Source organism: Onychostoma macrolepis, chromosome 03 (genome assembly GCF_012432095.1).
Source record: "Onychostoma macrolepis isolate SWU-2019 chromosome 03, ASM1243209v1, whole genome shotgun sequence".
Lineage (NCBI taxonomy): Eukaryota > Metazoa > Chordata > Actinopteri > Cypriniformes > Cyprinidae > Onychostoma > Onychostoma macrolepis.
In genome coordinates this window covers 54,112,859-54,137,066 of record NC_081157.1, presented here as the reverse complement: position 1 = coordinate 54,137,066, position 24,208 = coordinate 54,112,859, and the positions used below count along the sequence as shown (strand labels likewise).

The 24,208-nt window shown below is 38.8% G+C and overlaps 3 protein-coding genes across 3 annotated transcripts in view; 2 read left to right on the top strand and 1 right to left on the bottom strand.

Moving 5' to 3' along the window:
- Positions 1-24,208, top strand: part of LOC131535842 (zinc finger protein 501-like) — a 515,807-nt gene that overhangs the window by 238,013 nt on the left and 253,586 nt on the right. The window lies entirely within an intron of this gene.
- Positions 1,855-2,838, bottom strand: LOC131536579 (WW domain-binding protein 2-like). Its single transcript, XM_058769615.1, has 3 exons — positions 2,668-2,838; positions 2,305-2,366; positions 1,855-2,212 (listed from the first exon to the last, which is right to left on the bottom strand). The coding sequence occupies exons 1-3, from the start codon at positions 2,748-2,750 to the stop codon at positions 2,019-2,021; spliced, it is 339 nt and encodes a 112-aa protein (XP_058625598.1). The 5' UTR covers positions 2,751-2,838; the 3' UTR covers positions 1,855-2,018.
- LOC131536506 (E3 ubiquitin-protein ligase TRIM35-like) lies at positions 3,440-15,992 on the top strand. The gene is made up of 6 exons (XM_058769480.1): positions 3,440-3,873; positions 12,975-13,070; positions 13,306-13,536; positions 13,615-13,637; positions 13,718-13,839; positions 14,031-15,992. Exons 1-6 carry the CDS (start codon positions 3,481-3,483, stop codon positions 14,549-14,551), a joined length of 1,386 nt encoding a protein of 461 aa, XP_058625463.1. The 5' UTR covers positions 3,440-3,480; the 3' UTR covers positions 14,552-15,992.

Sequence of the window (24,208 nt, the reverse complement as noted above, 5' to 3'; positions counted from 1 at the left end):
CTCATTTGAAGTAATTTATTAAGAAGCCAATGGACAATATAAACTTTCTGACTGTGTGGGGCATCTGACTGCTTTCCAAGAAGAGCACAACTGATTTACCAATATTGTGATAGTGTCAAATGAGACTGTACAGGGGCTGAGGCAATGACTAACGACAGCAGTAGAGTAAACATTGCAGAATTGTCTACAAGTACACTTGTACAAAATCATATAAGTGTTAAATTGAATTACTGAATGTGAGACTGTGTTTAGGGTTCTTACTAATGGGGCATTTTTAAGACTTTTACCCTGTCCAAATACCCACACTTGCTGTCTTGGCCACTTGAGAGTGCGTGTACGTGACAGTGCGTGCGCAAGACTGTCCCAGGTCTTAATAATGCCAAAACACAGTGCCCTTAACGCACACTAAGCACCCTCCATTCTACTTTATCTGTTCCAGAGTCACGCTTCCTTCTCCAGGGCCATTGATACTTTCAAGAGCCTTTGGGGAGTGAAATACCCGAATCAAGACTCTGTACTCCATGCTTACTGTCATTTTGACATTGATTACACATATTCTTGTGTAAACTGTGGTTACCACCCCCCTGTGGTAATTGTGAATTTGCATAAGAAAGGCGTTTTCAGCATGGCAGGTAAGAGTGAATAGTTATTTTTAAAGTCTGTGTAAAGGCAATTCAGATAATTGTTTCTAATTAATAATGTACATATTAGAAATGTATTGCTGAAACATGTTACAAAGACTGACGGCAGCTTTCCCTTGAGTGGGCGTGCTTTCAGTGCCGACGGCGGACACGCCCCCAGCATTTAAGGGCAGAATACTGCTCATATTTTCAGAATCATGGATTTGCATAAGAAAGGCGTTTTTTTTTGTTCCAAACAATGTAGTTTTTAAATAAACCTGAAGGACGTGATTAGCTGGAACAGGTGTGATTAATTAGGGTTGAAGCAAAACACTGCAAGGCTGTGGCTCTCCAGGAACTGAGCTTCAGTAAGTGCACTCTATCTATCTATCTATCTATCTATCTATCTATCTATCTATCATCTATCTATCTATCTATCTATCTATCTATCTATCATCTATCTATCTATCTATCTATCTATCTATCTATCTATCTATCTATCTATCTATCTATCTATCTATCCTGTCCATCTAACTATCTCTAATATCCATCTATGTATGAAATTGTGCTTATTCCCTCCTTTCATTATATTTAAGGGTTTCCAGGACAACATATAGAAACGACTGTGGTATATGTATGTTGATGGTAAGATGTGTACAATATGTTTGTGATTAATTTATATTGTTTTTTGCCCTAATATTTTTCCATTTTATGTAATGATTTTATATTTTAATAGCATAGTCAGTAATATTTCATTTATTTTATGTATGTATTAAAATTGTTTAACAACAGCAACTGTACGTAACCCACATTTACAGCAAGTGTAAATAACCCACTCACAACGCCATGTTTTTGTTTTATTATTTATTAAAGTCAACAATCACCAACTGCTGTGTGTTGAATTATTTTCTGGTGTGTCAGTTTTGGAAAGCATATTAACATTGAATGTGATTAGCAGACTTTGATTTGTTAGTCAATGATTTAATATGTCATTATGGAATGTTAAATACACAAATTTCTCATTCTACTAAGAAGGAATATAAACAGGTGCTTGATAATCAATGATTTAATTCATTATAAATTTGTACATTACACACACACACATATATATATAATTGACCTAAGGTCAAATATTTCTAGGCAGGAAGAGTATGTGTACAAGAAAAAACTAAGTTTTTAATAATGTATTAACATTAATTAGTAAGTAACGTACATATGCGAAGTAATCGGACATTGTTAGTGTAGATGTTTAACAATGTCTTTGAGCTATAATTTTATATAAATCCAAGCCGTGACCTGAACCACCAGTCTTTACGTTACTCTTAAAAAGCAGTAATCTCCACCCTTTGAAAATAGGATTTCACCTTGTGAAATACTTTTTCATTTTCATATATATTTTCAGGCGGAGTTAACAGAATTTATTTTATGTTGTGTCTTTAGTTTGTATTTTGACGTATTTCCGCCTTCGACCCACTGCGAAGGCCGCATGCGTTCTGCTGAGAGTGCATGTGTCTGCAGCCAGACTCTATTGAGCTCAATGGCTCCTCTGCTGGGGAAACACAGCTTGAAGTTGGCCTGAGCTTCCCATCCACCTGAGAGAGAGAGAGAGAGAGAGACGCGAGTTTGAGCCAAACATCACCAATAAACGACAGGCAGCAGGTGCATGCTGGGTAAAGTGGCATACCTCCAGCCTCAGCTTTGATCAAGCTCTGGATGTAGTTTACAGCGAACACCGGCTGCTTGATGCTATGGACAAGTTAAAATGTGTTCAAGTGGATTATAGATTAGTTAACCTGTATTTGAAAATCTGTAGTTGGATAAATTATGTTATTACCTATACTGTGTTTGGTTGGGTTATAGATTAACCTGTATTTGGATATGTTATTTGGTTTAGTTAGAAATGTTTGGGGTGGATTATGGATTAGTTAAAATGTTTAGGGTGGGTTATGGTTTAGTTAAAATGTGTTTGGGTGGATTCTGAATTAGTTAAACTGTGTTTGGATAGGTTATGAATTAGTTAAGCCGTGTTTGGGTGGGTTATAGTTACCCTGTACTGGGTGAGGTACACAGAGCCCTTCTTGGTCCCCTTGAACAGGTCATTTTTGATGTCACTGAAGGAAAGTTCGACATTCTTGCATTCTCGTAAGATGCTGTAATAGCAGGATGAAAACAGGAAGTGAGGTCACACTGGAAAGTCAAGAACACATCTGTTACGAGAACAGCACCACAGAGTTTCTCAACACATGTGAACAAATACTGTTACTACAGTTCCTTCAGAAATACTGTTACTACAGTTCCTTCACACTGGCCACGATGTCTGTCTGTGATGATGATTTGACTGTTCACACTGATCTGATCTTAAAGAGATAGTTCACCCAAAAATGAAAATTCTGTCATTAATTCTGTCCTTCCAAACCCATAAGACCGCATCGTGATGCATCGGACCCGGGAACTATCATTTTTGTAGGCATTAAATTGACAGAATTTTAAAAGACGATATCTCAGTTTGCATTGAACTTTCAGCGCTGCAACTTTTCAGATATTGTTTATGCTCAAACAGCAACATTACACACTAACTAACATTAAAAAAGTAAAATCGCAATCAACCACCCCTTTGATTAAACACACTCATGTGATCATAAACTCCACCCTCTTACAGCTCTTACCAGGAAGAGACTGACGAGTTATTTCTGCTTTCTGTCACACTGACTCTCTTCTCTACTGACAAAAGCAATAAAGAATCAGCCATCAGTTTGTTTCTGAATAGATAGTAGATATCTATTATCAGGTGATTCATTTTTCAAACTGTTGTTCAGAAAGTGAAAGTAAAGTTTAGTTCGCTGGAGCTCAAAGAGTGGAAATGGCTTCACTATCTGAAGATTTTTCTTGTCCTGTATGTCATGAAATCTTCAAGAATCCTGTTGTTTTATCATGTAGTCACAGTTTCTGTAAAGAGTGTCTTCAACAGTTATGGAGAACCAAGAAGTCTCAGGAGTGTCCCGTCTGCAGGAGAAGATCCTCAACAGGTGAACCTCCAGTTAGTTTTGCATTAAAAAACTTGTGCGAGTCGTTCCTGAAGGAGAGAAATGAAAGATATTCATCAGGATCTGCGGAGATCTGCAGTTTACACAGTGAGAAACTCAAAGACTTCTGTCTGGAGGACAAACAGCTGGTGTGTTTAGTGTGTATGAATTCACAGAAACACATCAATCACACATTCAGACCCATTGATGAAGTTATTCCTTCATGTAAGGTGAGAGAAATGGCTTTTAGCCAACTTCATGTTGTTATAAAGTCCTGTTTAAGTGTTGGTATTGGATAACTTTTTTTTATTTTTTATTTTCAATAAATAACATTGTCATTTACAAACTGTGGTTTGTGTTCACTCAGCTTGCCTTTGTTTTATGGCAGGTTTTAATTTCTGAATTAATTATTCAGAATAATTAATGAAATGTTCAGATTCAGATTGTTTATTGTCATTGTACTTACATCCAACGAAATTGAAGATTTTGCCAATGTATCCAGCTACAGATTATTTAAACAATTACTAAACAAATAGTCAAGTCAAGTCACCTTTATTTATATAGCGCTTTTACAATACAGATTGTGTCAAAGCACATTAACAGTATCAAATTGGAGGATAGAGTGTCAGTAATGTGTAATGATAAGATTAAACACTCAATTTTCAGTTAAAGGCATTTCATTATTGAATTCAGAGATGTCATTGTCTAGCTCAGTTTAGTTTAAATAGTATCTGTGCAATCAAATCGGCGATAATCGCTAGAAATTAAGTGTCCCCAACTGAGCAAGCCAGAGGCGACAGCGGCAAGGAACCAAAACTCCCTCCGAGACAGAATAGAGAAAAAAACCTTGGGAGAAACCAGGCTCAGTCGGGGGTCAGTTCTCCTCTGACCAGATGAAACCCGCAGTTCAAAAGTTTATATTTCTATTTTAATTTTGTTGCAATTTCTAACAATAGTAGTATTATGTAGTTAGGTATTTTATTATATTTTAGTTATTTTGTTATTTTTGGTTGATATATCTGGGGATATATCTCTGGGGGTCATCTGAGTGTCCTGGTCTCCGCTGACGATCAGGGCTGTAGACATCATCTCTTGGTGCTGATCCACCATCTGATCGGATTCGGATTGAGAAACAGACTAGGAAAGAAACAGACAAATATTAGCGTAGATGCCATTCAACTTACGATGTAACGAGTACATCGTGTGTTATGGGAGTGTTCGGTTCGGTTGATCTAATTAATGCAGCCTAACAATCCTTTAACGGATTTGAATAATAGAAGCGTATTAATGTGTTATGTGTAAGCCAGGCTAAAGAGATGGGTCTTTAATCTAGATTTAAACTGACAGAGTGTGTCTGCCTCCCGAACAGTGTTAGGTAGACTGTTCCAGAGTTTGGGTGCTAAATAGAAATAGGATCTGCCGCCCGCAGTCGATTTTGATATTCTAGGTATTATCAAACGGCCGGAGTTTTGAGAACGCAGCGGACGTGGAGGACTATAATGCGATAAGAGCTCGCTCAAGTACTGAGGAGCTAAACCATTCAGGGCTTTATAAGTAATTAACAAGATTTTAAAATCTATCCGATGCTTGATAGGGAGCCAGTGCAGTGTTGACAGAACCGGGCTAATATGGTCATATTTCCTGGTTCTAGTAAGGACTCTAGCTATAGAGCGTGAAAAGTAACGGCCCTAGTACTGAGCCTTGAGGTACTCCATACTGCACTTGTGATCGATATGATACCTCTTCATTCACTGCTACGAACTGATGGCGGTCAGATAAGTACGATTTGAACCATGCTAAGGCACTTCCACTAATGCCAACAAAGTTTTGTAGTCTATTCAAAAGAATGTTGTGGTCGATAGTGTCAAACGCAGCGCTAAGATCCAGTAGAACTAATAAAGAGATACAACCACGATCAGATGATAGAAGCAGGTCATTTGTAACTCTAATGAGAGCAGTCTCAGTACTATGATACGATCTAAATCCTGACTGGAATTCCTCACAGATATCATTTTTCTCTAGGAAGGAATATAATTGTGAGGATACTACCTTTTCTAGTATCTTTGACAGAAAAGGGAGATTTGAGATCGGTCTGTAATTAACTAGATCTTTGGGGTCAAGTTGTGTTTTTTTAATGAGAAGTTTAATAACAGCCAATTCGAAGGTTTTGGGGACATATCCTAATGACAATGATGAATTAATAATAGCCAAAAGAGGATCTATGACTTCTGGAAGCAGCTCTTTTAGTAGTTTAGATGGAATCGGGTCTAACATACATGTTGTTGGTTTAGATGATTTAACAAGTTTATACAATTCTTTCTCTCCCACAGTAGAGAATGAGTGGAATTGTTCCTCAGGGGGTCTGTAGTGCGCTATCTGATGCGATACTGATTCTGGTGTGGTATTTTTTTATTGATATTCAATTCTCAGGCTCTTAACAATTTAGCGTCTTCTGATTCTGGTCCAAATCGTATTTATGATAACCTCTACGACTACTTTAGACTATTAAACCTATGTACATTATTACTACCTCGTAATAAGGGTTACATTTTCTTCTAGAAGAGACGAAAAGTAATCAGATCTAGCAGTTTTTAATGCTTTTCTGTAGGATAGGGTACTTTCCCGCCAAGCTAAACGAAATACCTCTAATTTAGTTTTCCTCCAGCTGCGCTCCATTTTCCGGGCTGCTCTCTTTAGGGCGCGAGTGTGCTCATTATACCACGGTGTTGGACTCTTATCCTTAATCTTCCTTAAGCGTAAAGGAGCAACCACATCTAAAGTGCTAGAAATGAGAGAGTCCATAGTTCCTGTTACATCATCAAGTTGTTCTGAGCTATTGGATATGCTGAGGAACTGAGATAAGTCAGGAAGATTATTTATAAAGCAGTCTTTTGTGGTAGAGGTAATGGTTCTACCATATTTGTAACAAGAAGTTGGCTTTACAGCTTTAGCTATATGGAATATACAGGAGACTAGATAATGATCTGAGATATCATCGCTCTGCTGCAAAATTTCAACGCCACTGACATCAATTCCATGTGACAGTATTAAATCTAGAGTATGATTTCGACAATGAGTAGGTCCTGACACGTGTTGTTTAACACCAATTGAGTTTAGAATGTCTATAAATGCTGATCCCAACGAATCTCTGTCATTATCAACATGGATATTAAAATCACCAACGATTAGGACTTTATCTGCAGTCAGCACTAACTCCGATAGAAGATCAGAAAATTCTTTAATAAAGTCTGTATGGTGCCCTGGTGGCCTGTATACAGTAGCCAGTACAAACATCACAGGATTTATCATTAACACTTGTTTCTTTGGATAACGTTATATGAAGCACCATTACTTGAACAAATTATACTTGAAACCCAACCTCTGAGAGATACTGAAAATATTTCTATAAATTGTAGCAACACCTCCCCCTTTACCTTTTGGACGCGGTTCATGTTTGTAACAGTAATCTTGGGGTGTAGACTCGTTTAAAGTAATGTAATCATCTTGTTTTAGCCAGGTTTCTGTCAGACAAAGCACATCTAGTTTATGGTCAGTGAACATATCATTTACAAAAAGTGCTTTTGAAGAAAGGGATCTAATATTTAATAAGCCAAGCTTTATCATGTGTTTATCTGTATTATATCGTTTTTTTATTTGTTGAACATCAATTAAATTGTTACTATTACTTTGGTTTGGATGTTTTCTGTATTTTCTAGTTCAGGGAACAGACACAGTCTCTATAGAGTGATATCTAGGTGAAAAAGTTTCTATGTGCTGAGAGTTAACTGACTTTGGTGACGTGAGGCGGCTAGCAGACGATCGGTTTAGCCAGTCTGTCTGCTTCCTGACCTGGGCTCCAGTTAGTCAAGTACAAACTCTAAGACTATGTGCCATATTTCTAGAGAGAAGAGCGGCACCACCCAGGAGGGATGAACACCATCTCTTTTCAACAGGTCAGGTCTGCCCCAAAAATTCTTCCAATTGTCTATAAAGCCTATGTTATTTTGCGGGCACCACTTAGACATCCAGCCATTAAGTGACGACAGTCTGCTATGAATCTCATCACCCCGGTAAGCAGGAAGCGGACCAGAGCATATTACAGTGTCTGACATCGTACTTGCAAGTTCACACACCTCTTTAACATTATTTTTGGTGATCTCCGACTGGCGGTCGAACATCATTAAGCGTCGGCGTGGATAACAATCTTACTGAATTTACGTTTAGCATTAGTCAGCACTTTTAACCTGTTTGATGTTCTGATCGGAACGGAAGAGTGGTGTTTTGACCCACGACTATGCCGCCTCACTGTCACCCAGTTGCCCTGCTGCACGGGCTCAACCGAAACCGAACAATGTACAGGACTCCTGAGCTAGTCGCATCCAAAGCAGTATCTACAGCCCTCACATTCTTACTGTCCTCAACTAAAGTTTGGATGCGTGTCTCTAGTTCTAAAACCTTCTCTGTCAGCCTAACTATTTCCCTGAATTTATCACATGTGAATCCTCGCTGCTGACAGAGACAGATAAACTATACATGTGGCAAACAGTGCAAACAACAATAGCAGGAGAAGAAGCCATTACTCACCGTGATTGATGAATGATACCAACTTAACTTACCACTTACCACTGTTGTTTGATGAGCTCGTGAAAAACGGAGCGAGGAAAAAATAAAATAATAATAGGCGCGAATAGAAATGCAAATGGAACCGCGGTGACAAGCTAACGGGCTAACAAGCTGCACTCGCGGTTTTTAAAGGAGAACGATCAAATTAGTTAGATTAGTTTGAAAGATAACACCAGAAATATGGTGGGAATTAAGTTATATATTATCACTTTAGACAAAAGGGATTGAAAGTAAGGTAGAGATTCAATAAAAAGCGAAGGTACACGGAGCTACAAACACAAACCTCTCTTATTTATTTATTTAATAAATAAATAAATAATAATTAAATAAGGACCATATAGGAGGATCTTTGTTGACATCTTTATGCGCATGCGCAGTGGTTGTGTGGCAACAAAACAAACAGTATGGCGGGCTGTAAAGGCGAGCACTTTCAAGAGAGTTAGCGGCGAAATCCACAATATATAAGCACTTTAACATCTGAAGACCGGAGGAGGTTTGAAGAGAAGCTCAAAATTTGTATTGGTGACAAAATTGAAGTTATTCAAAGCCCATATGAGATCTGGGATGACAAAAACGTTGGTCCGACTCGCCGGTGTCTTGGCCACCAATCTGCTGGGGAGACATTTATTCTTATTTAATAGAAACCCCTGGACCCTTCACTCATGAAAGATTAAAGGCTTTCAAAAGTCTGGAGGCCTATGATTATTTTGTTTCTCGTAAAGTAGGGCCGATCTTTTCTGTCAAACAGAAAGCAGTGATCGTGCTAAAAGCAGAGGTTAGACCTGGCCAAGCAGAGTCACAGCGTGATTCGCATCTCCCGTGGGTGATCGCCAAAGAGAACGGCGAAATAATCACTGCTCACTGCGACTGCAAAGCCGGGTAAGTCTTCATTGATCAGTGTTCTTACTTATTTATTGAAAATGTAGTGACTGTTGTACCAATTCAGTTGTGTTCAGTGTGAGACTTTCAATGGCATCTGTACTATGGTGAAATAGACCATTTTGATGTGAGGAACATAGTCTGGGTGCTGTGGATCGCGGTTTGGGACACCTGAATCAGAACGCGAAAACATATGACTCGGTTGATTTGACTCAGTTTTATTTTTTTCAATCTTCTATAAATACATAGTCACTAAGACTTACCATGAACAAAATGAGCCTCACAAACTCGATCAGAAGCTGCAGGAATCCAGGCTTTCTTCGGAGCGTCAGGTTCAATCGCCTAATTGCACGCAACCATTTCTTTCATTTTCGCGATCCTTTTAGGAGGAATTGAAAAAACTTTTATCAGGCCCCAACGAGCCGTACAATCGACCACACAGCAAGAGTGAACCATCCTCTTCTCTAAATCCTCATCCAAACGTGCAAAACAATCAAATTACAGGTATCTAGCGGTGTTTCCTGCCACACGATTCCCATGATGCAACGCGACAAGCGTAAACAATGGCGTCACAAAGATCCGCCTATTGCACATAAGGAAAAATAATTATAATAATAGTAATAATTTTACACCGTGCTGATTGAAATAAAGTGCTCAATGCTCAGTATAATTGCACACGATTGGTTCTTCTTGCATGTCAAGAATGTATTATCAGTTCAGTGTTCAGTGTGGTTATAGCTTTAGAAAAACTGTTCATGAATCTTGTGGTATGTGTTTTGATAGACCTGTAACGTTTCCCAGATGGCAACAGTTCAAATAAGTTATGTGCAGGGAGATACAAGTCCTTCAGAATATTGTGTATTTTCTGCAGACAGCGGGAGGTAAAAATGTCGTCCAGGGCAGGCAGCTGTTGTTTAGTGATGATGTTCTGCGCAGTCTTGATAACTCTCTGCAAAGCCTTTTTGTCAGCTGCAGAGCTATTTCCACACCACACCAGCATACCATGTGTGAGGATACTCTCGATGGAGCAGCAATAGAATGACAGCAAGAGCTGTTGCGACAGGTTTACCTTCCTGAGCATTCTTAAAAAGTATAGCCGCTTCTGTGCTTTCTTAACTAGTGCCGTGATGTTTATCGTCCATGTGAGTTTCTCTGAGATGTGTGTGCCCAGAAATTTAAAACTGAACACTCTCTCCACCATCTCCTCGTTGATATACAATGGTGTATCTACATCCTGTTTCCTCCTGAAATCAATAATAAGTTATTTTGTTTTCTTGATGTTCAGGGCCAGATTGTTCTCCGTGCACCACCCCATCAGCCTCTTTATCTCCTCTCTGTAGGCAGACTCATCGCCTCTGGTGATCAACCCCACCACAGTCGTATCGTCCGCGAATTTGATAATGGTGTTGGTATTATACGATGGTATACAGTCATGTGTATACTGAGAATAGAGAAACGGGCTTAGGACACATCCCTGTGGGACTCCTGCGCTGATTGTCAAAGTTGAGGAATTATGTGAGCCCATTCTCCCTGACTGTGGCCACTCTGTTAAAAAGTCCTTGATCCACAGGCAGATGTTATGCTGAATGCCTAGATCAGACATCTTGGAGAACAATCTGCTAGGTAAAATAGTATTAAAAGCAGAACTGAAGTCCAAGAACAACAGCTGGACATACGTTCCTTCAACACGGTCTCACTCCCAACTCGTCACATATTGACGCTTGGTCAGGACCCTTTGACTTCGCTTTTTGACGCACAGGGTACCCCTTTAGCGTAATTTTTCGACATGCAGGGTCGTCAGTTGCTTTAAATAAGAAACCCTTAGCGTCAATATGCTGACGCAAAAGGCTTATCGTCATGATTAAATTATATATTGGGCAATAATATTGCCATTATTGCATATATGTTGGGGTGTGTCACAACAGTTTTATTTATATTACATTTACATTTATCAGACGCTTACATTGCATTCAAGTTACAGTTTTACATTTTATCAGCTCTTGCTTTCCCTGGGAATTCGAACCCATGATCTTTGCATTGCTAGCACCATGCTCTACTATTTGAGCTACAGGAAAACATTTACAGGAAAACATATTACACTATTTACACATTTATGAACACGTAACCCAACCCCTGCCCCTAAACCCACCATTAGTCAATAAAACACAAGATATAACAGGCAAATACAACTACCGTCATAATTTATTTAAAAAATATATAATAATATTCCAAGTCTTTCGAGGCAAAACGATTGATTTCTGAGAGGAATAGACGCGATCGCCGTCTCCGTCCGCCGTAAAGCTCTTCCTGTGTGCTGTCTCTGTGTGCGAATTCAAAAAATGCCGCCAGAAGAAGCCTTACATTAGCAATTGGCTCTTGTGTGTCTCGTGACCGATTGCATCATGCTGTTGTGAAATGCCATTGGCTCTTGAGTGTCTCGTGACCGATTGCGTCATACTACGGGAGTATCTTTTTGAATGAGATGTGAGCGTGTTAATGGAGCGGGATCATTTTTAGCGATTAAAACCTTATGTTTTACTCTCTTCTTCCATAAAGATATCGTATGGCTTCAGAAGACTTGGAATGCAACACGACATGTTTGTAATGCATTTATAATACTTGTTTATGGTTGTTTTTTGTAATAAATACCCGTGACTGTACTTTTATTTGCCTGTTACGTGTTTTATATTGTTCAGAGGTGGGTAGGTTTAGGGTAGGGGTGGGGTTACGTGCTCCAATGAAAGTATAAATTTATATAAAATTATTTAGAATTAACACAAATGCATGAAAACCATTAAATTAAGACAAACAACTGAAAACAATGGAGGACCCTGTGCATCCAAAAATGATGCTAAAGGGGTACCTTGAGCGTCAAAAAGCGACACCAAGGGGTCCTGACCAAGTGTCAATAGATGACGAGATGGGAGTGAGCCCGTGTTGGTTCGTTGGTGTTCTAGATGGCACAGTACAGTGTGGAGGGCAATGGAGATAGCATCATGCCCGGCAGGGGTCCACGTTGGTGAAATGATTCTCGATTTTTGCCTGTTGGTCGTTTTTGCATCCCTGATGCACTTCTTTAGGTTCATCCTGGCTGTGCTGTACTGCTGCATGTCACCAGACTGGAAAGCTGAATTACGGGCCTTCAGCAAGAGTTTTACATTCTTGGTCATCCACGGCTTGCTGTTAGGAAAGATTTGAATCCGTTTCATAATGGTCACATTATCTATTCAACATTTTATATAAAATAGCACAGAAGATGTGTAGATGTCAATGTTATCATCCACAAATACAGTCCAGTCGGTGTGGCTGAAGCAGTCTCGCAACTGCTCAGATGACCCTTCTGGCCACATTTGTATTGTTTTAACAGATGGTTTGACCCTGTTGATAAGCGGTCTGTATGCAGGAGTCAAAAACAATGAAATGTGGTCAGACAGTTCTATGGGGAAGAGGTGATGCCTTATATCCATGCTTGATGTTACAATAAACATGGTCAAGTATATTTTTCCCTCTAGTTGGACACTGAACATGTTGATGAAATTTTGGGAGGACAGTCTTTAGACTTGCTCTGTTGAAGTCACCAGCTAATATAAAGACTCCATCCGGATGGGCCTGCTGTTGTTTACTAATGGCAGTTAGCAAGTAGCCCAAAGCTGTTGCAATGTTAGCATCTGGAGGTATGTAGACATCAGTAATTACAATAACTGTAAATTCTCGAGGAAGATAGAAGGGGTGCCATCTTACTGATAAATACTCCAAGTCCGGGGAGCAGTAGGAAGTCTTTTTGCCTGCCGTCTGGTGTTTTATGTGTTTTTATTTTGTTTAATTCTAGGAGGTGCTCAATACAGCACTGCAATCATTACAGAAGAAACTTCAACACAATAAAAACATTAAAGAAGAGTTTGAGAAAACAGTTGAACACATCAAGGTGAGGAAACAGAATCCAGAGTCATTTTCATTACAGCTGTAGATCACTATATACAGTTATGATCTGATATATTTAATATAATGGACTGCAGCTGATTATGTGTGTAAATGACGATCACGAATCTGCTTCTGGATGCGTTATATGTCGGTCTCTGAGTTTCTCTCAGATCTGAATGATGTGATTGTGTTGATGTGTGTTGATGGAGACGATTGAAGTGAATGTGGTTTGATTTCAGTCTCAAGCTGAGCACACAGAGCGTCAGATTAAACAGCAGTTTGAGAAGCTTCATCAGTTTCTCAGAGATGAAGAAGAAGCTACAATCACTGCACTGAGGGAGGAAGAGGAGCAGAAGAAGCAGATGATGAAGGAGAAGCTGGAGGAGATGAACAGACACATCTCAGCTCTTTCACACACAATCAAAGACATGGAGGAGATGATGAAAGCCAGTGACGTCTGCTTTCTGAAGGTCTGATTTCAGATGATTGATTGATTGATTGATTGATTGATTGAGTTTTTGATGATCAATGGTGTGTTTGTTCTGCAGGAGTTTCCAGTCTCAATGGAAAGGTGAGTGATCTGCTGGTGTCTCTGGTCTCTCTGCTTCTGATCCAAAGCCACTGCGGTTCTGATCCTGAATGTTCTTCCAGAGTCCAGATCTCATCACAGCCGGATCCACAGACGCCTTCTGGAGCTTTGATTCATGTGCCACGTTACTTGGGCAACCTGCCCTTCAGAGTCTGGAAGAAGATGCAGGACATCGTCCAGAACAGTGAGTCTGACTGCAGAAGATACACACACACTGGAAATCATTCATGAGGGGGAAGATTTACAGATTCAAAAATGTCTGATGTGTTTGTTTAATAGACAGTGCATCATTATTCACAATAATCTGTGTTGGGTTCACTCTTGATCATTATATGAACATCAGAATAACAGCATCTGTTGATTGTGTCTCATCAGCTCCTGTGATTCTGGATCCAAACACGGCTCATCCACGTCTCCTTCTGTCTGATGATCTGACCAGTGTGAGATACAACAAGATCACTCAACCTGTTCCTGATAATCCAGAGAGATTTGACCGGTATGAATGTGTTCTGGGTTCAGAGGGTTTTAACTCAGGAACACACTGCTGGGATGTGGAGGTTAAACAGAGTCAATTCTGGAGACTTGGAGTAACTACAGCATCAAACCAGAGGAAGGAATGGGGTTTCTTCAACACTGATGTCTGGTGTGTGGAGTATGAGGACGAAATGTTGTTGTACGGAGGGTCTTCATGTTTTGGTTTTCGTGTTAATCAGGATCTTGATCGTGTGAGAGTGAATCTGGACTATGACAGAGGAACGGTGTCATTCTCTGATCCTGTAACTAACACACATCTACACACATTCACAACCTCCTTCACTCACACACTCTTCCCTTTCTTCTATTGTGATTATTATTCTTCTTCCTCTCTGAGGATCTTATCGATCAATAGTCAGTAATCTGCAGCTCCAGCCCGATCTCACAGCAATTTGTAAATATTTTACAAGGTGGCTAATTCGTACGAATTCATACAACCTTACTCGTACAAACTGATACGATATTTGCTAAATCGTACGTATTTTACGAGTTTCCAATTCGAATGACCTACACCTAACCCCGCCCCTAAACCTACCCGTCACTGGCGTTTAGACAAATCGTACAAAATCGTACGAGTGAGTTCGTACGAATTAGCCACCTCGTAAAATATGTACGAATTGGTCATGAGATAGTGTTGGTAGCTCTGGATCTTCCTGCTTTCATCTTTCATCATTTTTCAATATTTAATCCAGATCACATGAGTAAGAGACTGCTGATCTGAACACAAGTGCATTTATTCATTTTTAAAAATGAAAAATTTATAAAACACATGATGAAGAGTTAAAATAAATAATCTTTATCATATCTGAGCAATGAGAAACAGTGATGTGTCGCAAATCCCTGTCCATAGCACCCTAGCAACAACATAGCAACTTCCTAGCAACCACTCAGAACACCCTAGCAACAATCCAGAGTACCCTAGCAACAATCCAAAACACCCTAGCAACAATCCACAGTACCCTAGCAACTGCATAACTTTAAAACCACTTCAAACTACTTTCAGAGCGTCAGGCTGGACTTTCTCAAGACGACATCAAAGATGGTCTATAAACGTCTTCATCAAGTTCAAGCTCATGATAATATCATATTGTGTGTAGTATTGCAGAACTGAAAGAGTCACTTCAACACATTTCAGTGTTTGTTGTAAATTAATAATTGTTTATTTCAGTTCTACAGATTAAATTATCGTTTGTTTATTGAAGTAAATGGATGTAAAAGTTTCTTGCTGATCCACAACAATGCTGAATGAAATATTAATATTTAGTCAGAAATACTTGATTCAGCTGTTTATGAATCTGATTCTCTGATCAAATGAGACTCACTGAAATCTCTGACAAAGTCTGAATCAATTTCACAATAAATATTAATAATCGTTTCTATAAACTAACAATGTGTTATTTTCTGAATCAAACATTAAACGTTTGTCATAATAATTTGTTTTTAAATTGTGGTAAAAGTCTGGGAAATTTAATTTTACTTTTATTGTTTTGTTCATATTTATTTTTGTAGATTTTCATATAATACAGATTGATTCTGCAGCTTTATATTAATAAACAGGAAAATAACAGCTTCAAGGCTCCAAATTTCTTAAATTATGAAAAAATAAATTCAGTTTTAATGTCAGATTTTAAACGGTTCCAGATGAAGTCAAAGTGAATTAATAAATGACTGTAATAGAAATCCTTCAGCTGCTGATGTGAAATCAATGCATCTTTACTGTCATCTAGAGCTGAAACTGAGAAACTGACTGAAAATATCAGTGGATTTATTACAGATGACAGTCAACAATAATAAGAGACTGTTTGACAATGTAGTTAATAAATCTACATGACACTATATGCATTATATACAGGACTAAGGGATGTGATTATAGTAATAAAAGGCTTCTAATAAAATATCCTAATTTAAATAAAGTGCAAAAATGTGTTCAGGAATTTTCATCAAACACTTCAACAGAAAAACAGGTTTTTCCTGAATTACTAAAATACAATATGTTTGAAAAGAAATAACACACATGCATGAGCTAATGTGTGTGTGTGTGTGTGTGTGTGTGAGAGAGATATTTTCTAACATGCATTTCTTCTGTTGCTGCTTTAAAGGGATAGTTCACCCAAAAATGAATATTCTGTCATCATTTACTCACGCTCAAGTCGTTCCAAACCTGTGTGAATGTGTTTGTTCTGCTGAACACAAAGGAAGATATTCTGAAGAACTTTTGTAACCAGGCTGTTTTGGGGCACCATTGACTTCCATAGTAGGAAAAAAAACCAAAATACTATGGAACCCAAAATACTATGGAAGTCAATGGTGCCCCAGAACTGCTCTGTTTCCCACATTCTTCAGAATATCTTCCTTTGTGTTCAGCAGAACAAACACATTCATACAGCTTTCTGATTCATGATCTCAGTCTGATCTCTGCTTACTTACTGTTAGTTATTCATCACTGCTGTGATGTTTTTAAAGATTGATTGTTGAGATTCATGCACTGATTCTTGATTCATCTAAAACTCACAGCTCAGATTGGGTATTGTTTATTTGTTATGCTTTAAATAGTGAAATCAAGTGATTACTTTATCTAATTAATTACATAATGCGCCGATTAATTAATCAAATTCATCTCAGATTAATGAGATTAATTAACACCTCATGTGCCGATTAAAGAGAGGAAGTTATTATTAAAGATAATTTAAAGCCATTATTGTGTTAAATTAGAAAAGCACTGAATAGACATTACAAAAAATAGCTTTAGAAAAAATTATATTTTAATTCAACATACAAAAATACAAATAAATACTGAAATATAAAATAATTTGATAAAAGAAACGATACTCTAAATATAAAACTAAAAGCGACAGTATGTGGCAGCAAATCACTGTCAGTCTGTTTCAGAACTGTGTTAGTTCACCACAACCTGCTCACCTTCACATACACTGCTGTTAAAGCTCGGGTCAGAACGAGTTTTATGTTTTTTTAAAGATCAAATCTGTATTTTCAGCATCATTACTCCAGTCTTCAGTGTCACATTATCTTTCAGAAATCATTCTAATATGCTGATTTATAAACTTAAAAAGTTTGGGGTCAGTAAATTTGTATTCTTTCTTTTTTGTAAGAATTTAAAACTTTTAAGCAAGCATGTGTTAAATTGATAAGAAGTGAGAGCAAAGTTTTATATTGTTAGAAAAGATTGCATAACAACTGCTGTTCTTTTGAACTTTTTATTCATCAAAGAATCCTGAAAAAAAGTTTCCAAAAAAATATTTGTCAGCACAACTGTTGCCAACATTGATAATTCTGATAATAAATCAGCATATTAGAATGATTTCTGAAGATCATGTGACACTTTAGACTGGAGTAATGATGCTGAAAATTCAGCTTTGCACCACAGAAATATATTATATTTAAAAATATATTAAAATAGAAACCATTATTTTATACATTTTGCAAGATTACTGTTGTTTTTTGTTGTTGTTGTTGTTGTTTTTGGTTTTTTTTTCTGTATTTTTGGTCAAATAAATGCAGTCTTGATGAGCATAAGAAACATCTTTAAAAAACATCACAAGTCTTACTGATGCCAAACGTTTGGACGGCAGTGTACGTGCGATCTCTGTAATAGTTTTCCCAGGAGTCCAAGACAGTGGACATCATCTTTATTACACTTCTCTGACTGGACGAGCAAGGAGCGGTTAGAGCCGATGAGAAAGTTGGTAAGTTCAAGTAAATGTCAGCATGAGCGTGTGATTTTCTGCAGTAACTGAACTGAACAGACCTACTGTTCAACAGCAAGCTGAGGATCTGCTGAATGTGTATTTTTCAAGCATTCTTTGCAGCGTTTGCTGATATTTTTCTGCACAGTGATGACTAGTGAAAAGCGTTTCTATTCATTTACTTAAATGTACAGTTAACCCAGAATTTACATATGTTTTTCTAATCCTCTGACTGTTGTTTTTCTGATATTGATATTGATATATTGTAAATGATTCAAAAGGCATCATTTCATTTTTTGAACTTAAAATGTATTTTTCTTTCTCCATCAGGGTGTGGCCAAAGGTTTAATCGGTGCTTTGCTATCATTGCAAGATTTCAGATGAAACCCGGTCAGTTCTTCCACGACACCAAACACTCGAGACCAGACCGCTCCACTGCAGCTACATACTGTGTGTACTTTCAAGACCAGGAGTTTATTGTTTTCATTCCAGGTAATGTGTGTAAATGATTAGAGTGTTTACTACAATTCTAATGTGTTTTACTGTTCTCAGTGGCATCTATGCTAATATTAGTCTGTTTCATTCTTATTCTGAGGTCACCGTAGCCACCAGATCCAGTCCGTATCCAGATCAGATGGTGGATCAGCACCTAGAGACGACCTCTACAGCCCTGAACGTCAGCGGAGATCAGGACACCTAGATGAACCCCAGAGACAGATCCCCTCCGAAGACCTCGTTGGCCATCGGGACAAGACCACGACTGTAATATTCAAGCTGTTTGAATATTAATAAGTTGCTCAAAACTTACTATGATCATGTTGAAGCTTACGTGGTACCAAAGGCCAATCAGAGATTGCTTAACAATCTCATCAATGAGAAAATGCAGTCTGCCACGGAAACATTTGATCAATTCATCACTGAGCTCAGATTGCTCGTTAAAGACTGTGGTTACACGAACCCAGAGGAGGTGGTGAGAGACCGTGTCGTTTTCGGCATTTATTCCCCACAAGTTTGAGAGAAATTACTCAATCAGGGTGCTGAATTAATGTTAGAGAGAGCGGTAGACATTGCCAGATCGCATAAGATTGCACAAGCCCAGATGAAAAGCATAGCGAGTGGAAGCACGAATGCGGAGCAGGAGCAACAAGTGCACGCAATAAGAAAGCATGCAAAAATACGACAGAGCCGTCAGAACAACACAAAAACTTACAACGTGCAGGCAGAACGCCTCAATTCATGCAGATACTGTGAGAAAGAACACAAAAGAAGACAAACGTGTCCAGCAAAAGGAAAACAGTGCTAAATGTGGCAAGTGGAATCATTTTGCAAAGGTTTGCAAGTTCAAATCCAAGTCAGTGCATTATGTAAGCGAAAACCAAACTATCAGCATTGTTATTATATCAACAAGTTAAATAAAAACTTACCTGTAGCTCAACAAATCGCGGTGCCGCTGCTGCCGTGAATGCCGCGATTCCCGCCTGGATGTTGACGCATGCACTTTGCAGTGCCAAAGCTAATATTTTGGGGTATATTTTACTGAATTTCTTAGTGTTGCAGTTATTACTGTTAAAACAGAGATAGTGTAGGTAGAATATACCCATTATTTTGTATTTTACTTGCTAACTTATATACTTAAGTAAACTATAACTGAATTTGATGTGTTATATTTAACACCCTCCAGAGTAATTTTTTACAGTGTAGTCGGCAAAAAGCAGCAAGCTTGCAAATAATTATGCTTGAATCATAAGTATTCCTAAAAGAGTAGGCGAGAAATCCCCGGATGTCCTACAGCTTCAGCCCAGATTCTGAAGTGTTCATCGACAGACACTTTTCTATCCCAGAAGCCCACGGGAGAGGATACGTCATCACCGTACAGGGCGGAGAACAGCGACGAGGCTGTTTACAAATGTGAGTATTACAAACCAAAACACGGTTCCTTGTGTTAAAATCACGTTTGTTGAGCTACTGTAGAGTGAACTGTTGAATTGCTTAAAGTGTAAGACGCTAGACAGTATATTTGTGATTTTTCTGTAAAAAACATGTTTTATTATGTAACTATAGCTAACGGGGGATACAGTTGTTTCTGCGGATGCCTCTTCACACATACTGTGTGCTGTTCTCCTCCAGAAGCAAGCAGACCACTTATGGAAACCTGTGGCATATGCTTTGAAGGCTCTCAGTAACACAGAGCAGCGTTATGCGCAAATAGCGAAGGAGGCATTGGCCTCATCTTGGCATAACAAAGTGCAGAGAGAGCTAAGCAGTCAGTTTGGTGGCCAGGTCTCAGTAAAGACCTAGCAAAAATGATTGAGAACTGTGTGACACTTGTGCACATGAAAGAATACATTTCAAAGAAACCATGCTGCCTACTGAATTTCCAACGAGGCCGTGGTCCACCGTAGGAGCTGATTTGTTCCAGATAGATAACAAGCACTACTTGGTCATTGTGGACTACTTTTCAAGGTTTTTTGAGGTTTCCAAACTGACGTCAACAACGGCAGAAGCTGTAATTGAGCACTTAAAATCCATCCATGCACATCATGGAATACCTGAGACAACAGGTCAGTTTGCTTCCGAGTGTTTCTGGGTCTTTGCACAGGACTGGGGTTTCAACCATGTGACATCGCGTCCTCACTTTCCGCAGAGCAACGGGGAGGTGGAGCGAGCTGTGAGGACAATCAGAACCTCCTGAACAAGTCTGTTGACCCCTATCTTCCGTTAATGTCTCCCCGAGCAGCCGCTCTTGCCAGTGTTTACAGTCCTGCTGAGCTCCTCATGGGAAGGAAACTCTGAACACGAGTTCCTGTGATTCCGTCTCAGCTCAGTCCAGAGTGTGCGGATTTGGAACACCCAGTTGAAGGGTTTGGGTAGTCCACCCCATCCTTCTAGCGAGAGAGAAAACAACAATAATCGTTTTACTGTTCTTTTGTGTGAAATAAATCAAGATGTACAGAAGTGTTATTTGATTCACATAAAAATGTTTAAAATGTCTCATAAGAAAAAAAACATACATCCTCATTGCTAGTTTATTTTGCTCTCCCAAAAACAAAAGAAAGAAAGAGAGAAAGAATCTTATTTGGAAAGGGGGGTGTAGTATTAGGTTGTATTCGGTAACATGATGCATGAAGCAGGTGTGGAAGCTATATTGTGTGTGTTACGGTACTGTGAGGAGGATAATAACAGCTGTCAGAAGTTATGTCTGGCTGTGGTGTCATCCGTCCTGTGAGAGGTTAATGTTGTAGATACTAAACAACAGAACACAGTCTTTCATAACTGAACCAGTTTAATAACAGGTGCCGGTACCATCTCTGCTTACAAGAGAAGCAAAGAAGCATCAGCTGCAGAGCTACACGACAGTATTTACTGCATCTTCTAAATACATCATAAGTGGAAAAATAACTAGTCATTTTAAAAACAACAGTAAAGAACAAAATAAAAAATAAACCTGTCTTTCTTAAAAGTGTTACAGTCTCTTCTTCAGCTTCCTGAACAAGAACAGTGTGTAAAATGCTTTTACTTTTCTTCATGACAGAGTAAGTGACACACATGCATTATAAGACAAGTGATGACACAAATCAGACCTGAAAGTGCTGGATTTGAAGATGATCTGCTTGCTGTGATTGTTTTTTATATGTCTGTGTAGAACAGAAGATTGATTGAAACACTTCCCACATGCAGTGCAGTGATACGGTTTCTCTCCAGTGTGAATCCTCTCATGCAGATTTAAACAGCTCGCTGTAGTAAGAGTCTTCTCACACTCAAAGCACATGTACTCTCTCACAGCAGTGTGTATTTTCTGATGCACTTTCAAACTTTGTAGACGTGAAAAACTCTTTCCACACAAATGACAGATAAAGAGAGTCGGAGCTGTTTGGAGCTGAACTGAAGAGCTTTGAGACCGCTGATTTACAAATAATAAGTTACACAATTATGAATCATAATAACTTAAAATAATTTATTTTATTTGTTTATTTTACATGTGTTTATCATGTGAGTGTGTGTTACTGTATCAAGTCTTTCTGAACCATGTAGCACACATTTTAAGGCTGTCACACTCCTGATAATGTTTTGCTGCAGGTTACTGGCATCGACCAGCAGGTGGCGCTCGCCTGCATTCAAAGCCTCCAGAAATGAAGCACTTTTCAACACATCTGGCTGCAAAGCTTCAAAAGCTTCATGAAGCTTCATCTATCCACCACTAGTGAAACTAATCTTCTTCCTCTGAGAATGAATACTAATACTACTACTAATAATATAAATCTTGCTGTAATCTGGCCTGTTATTTGTGGAGAGTATTTTATTCTAATATTATATATACTCTTGATACGAAGATAATTCAGCATCAGATGTTTGAGTGTGAAACGGTCTAGTTTTAGTTCATTCAGGAATAATCCATAACAGCTTCATAATCAAACTCCTGTGACAGCAGGTCATTCTCAGAGTCAGATTTCAGTCTGAGATCAGAACATGACTGTCAGGAAGAATAAAGCATGTTCAAACTCTTTAAAGAGCGTGAAGAAATGTGTTTACCTGTGAGAAGTGAAGAGAGAAAGATCAGTCCCAGCAGACACAGATCACACTCATCAGCCATCTTCTCTTTCTGTCAGTCTTTCTCTCTTTAACATCATCAGCTCCTCCTCTGCTCATCAGCTTCCGGTGTTCAGACAGACAATCACATGAAGAGCAGATTCACAGCCATCATCAGTCTGATCTGATCTGGGTTCAGAGATGATCGCAGTAACAACAGTGAGATCACAGCTCTGAAAATACTGCAGAAACATGTCACACTGAGAGTACAGCCCACAGGAACATGCTCAGTTACACAGAGAGCAGAGCTTCCACAGTAGATGAACACTGGGACTCAGACTCTGAATGGAGCCGATAAGACTTTCACAACTACTGCTACCCTTTTTATTACCACTATTGCTTTCACTGTTGTGTAAATGAATGGCCAAAAAATAAATAAAATGCATGAAAAAATATATACATATATTTTTTGTTGAATATGGTGTCATGTAAACGCTCCGTGAATGTGTGAGAATTCACAGCCATCAGTCCAAACTGGGTTCAGAGATCAACAGCTGTGTTTGGCTTCAGATGCAGTTCCTGTTCTTTCTTTAATTACCTGTGCGTCAAACAAACAGCCAACAATAACATGTTTCCAAACCTCAAGAGTGAGATCACCGCTCTGAAAATATTATAAAGTGACGTGACGTGTGGCCACTCAGAATTTGTGCTCTAATTTAACCCATCACACACACACACACACACACACACACACACACATGTCTGGTTTGCTATCCTTGTGAGGACTCTCCATAGGCGTAATGGTTTTTATACTGTACAATCTGTATGTGCTATTGCCCTACACCAACCCTACACCTAAACCTACCCCTTACAGGAAACTACAGGCATTTTTAGATTTTCAAAAAACTTCATTCTGTGTGATTTATTAGCTTGTTTACCCGTGGAGACCTCAATTTAGTCCCCACCGTGACACGAGTCCCCATGAGTCTGTGTGTATTCAGGTTTAAGTCCCCACCTGAATAGAAAAACAGGTACACACACACACACACACACACACACACACACAGAGAGAGAGAGCAGTAACCTGCCTTTTTTTTTTTTTTGCAGCCACTGCTTTGAGCACACAGGTCTTAAAAAAGGTCTTTAAAAGTCTTGAATTTAAGCTTCAATATCCTGCAGATACACTGGCCTGGCAAAAACCATCAATTGTTTTTTATATATAATTGTCCGGACCTCAGCTGGTGGGGAGGGTTCATTACTGGACCTCAAGCCGTTTTAGTTGAAGACCCCTTAAACTGTTGTGTAAATGAATAGCCAAAAAAAAAAAAAAAATGCATGGAAATTTTTTTGTTGTTGTTGTTGAATATGGTGTCATGTAATCGCTCCGTGAATGTGTGAGAATTCACAGCCATCAGTCCAAACTGGGTTCAGAGATCAACAGCTGTGTGTGGCTTCAGATGCAGTTCCTCTTCTTTCTTTAATTACCTGTGCGTCAAACAAACAGCCAACAATAACATGTTTCCAAACCTCAAGAGTGAGATCAGCGCTCTGAAAATATTATAAAGTGACGTGACGTGTGGCCAATTATAATTACCCATACTCAGAATTTATGCTCTCATTTAACCCAACACACACACACACACACACACACACACACCAGTGACCAGCCTTTTTTTTTTTTTTTTTGCAGCCACTGCTTTGAGCACACTGGTTTCAGACATGAAGAAAGCTAGAAGTATGCTATCACTGGCATATTTTAAAGAATCATAATCTCTGTGTGCAGTTGAA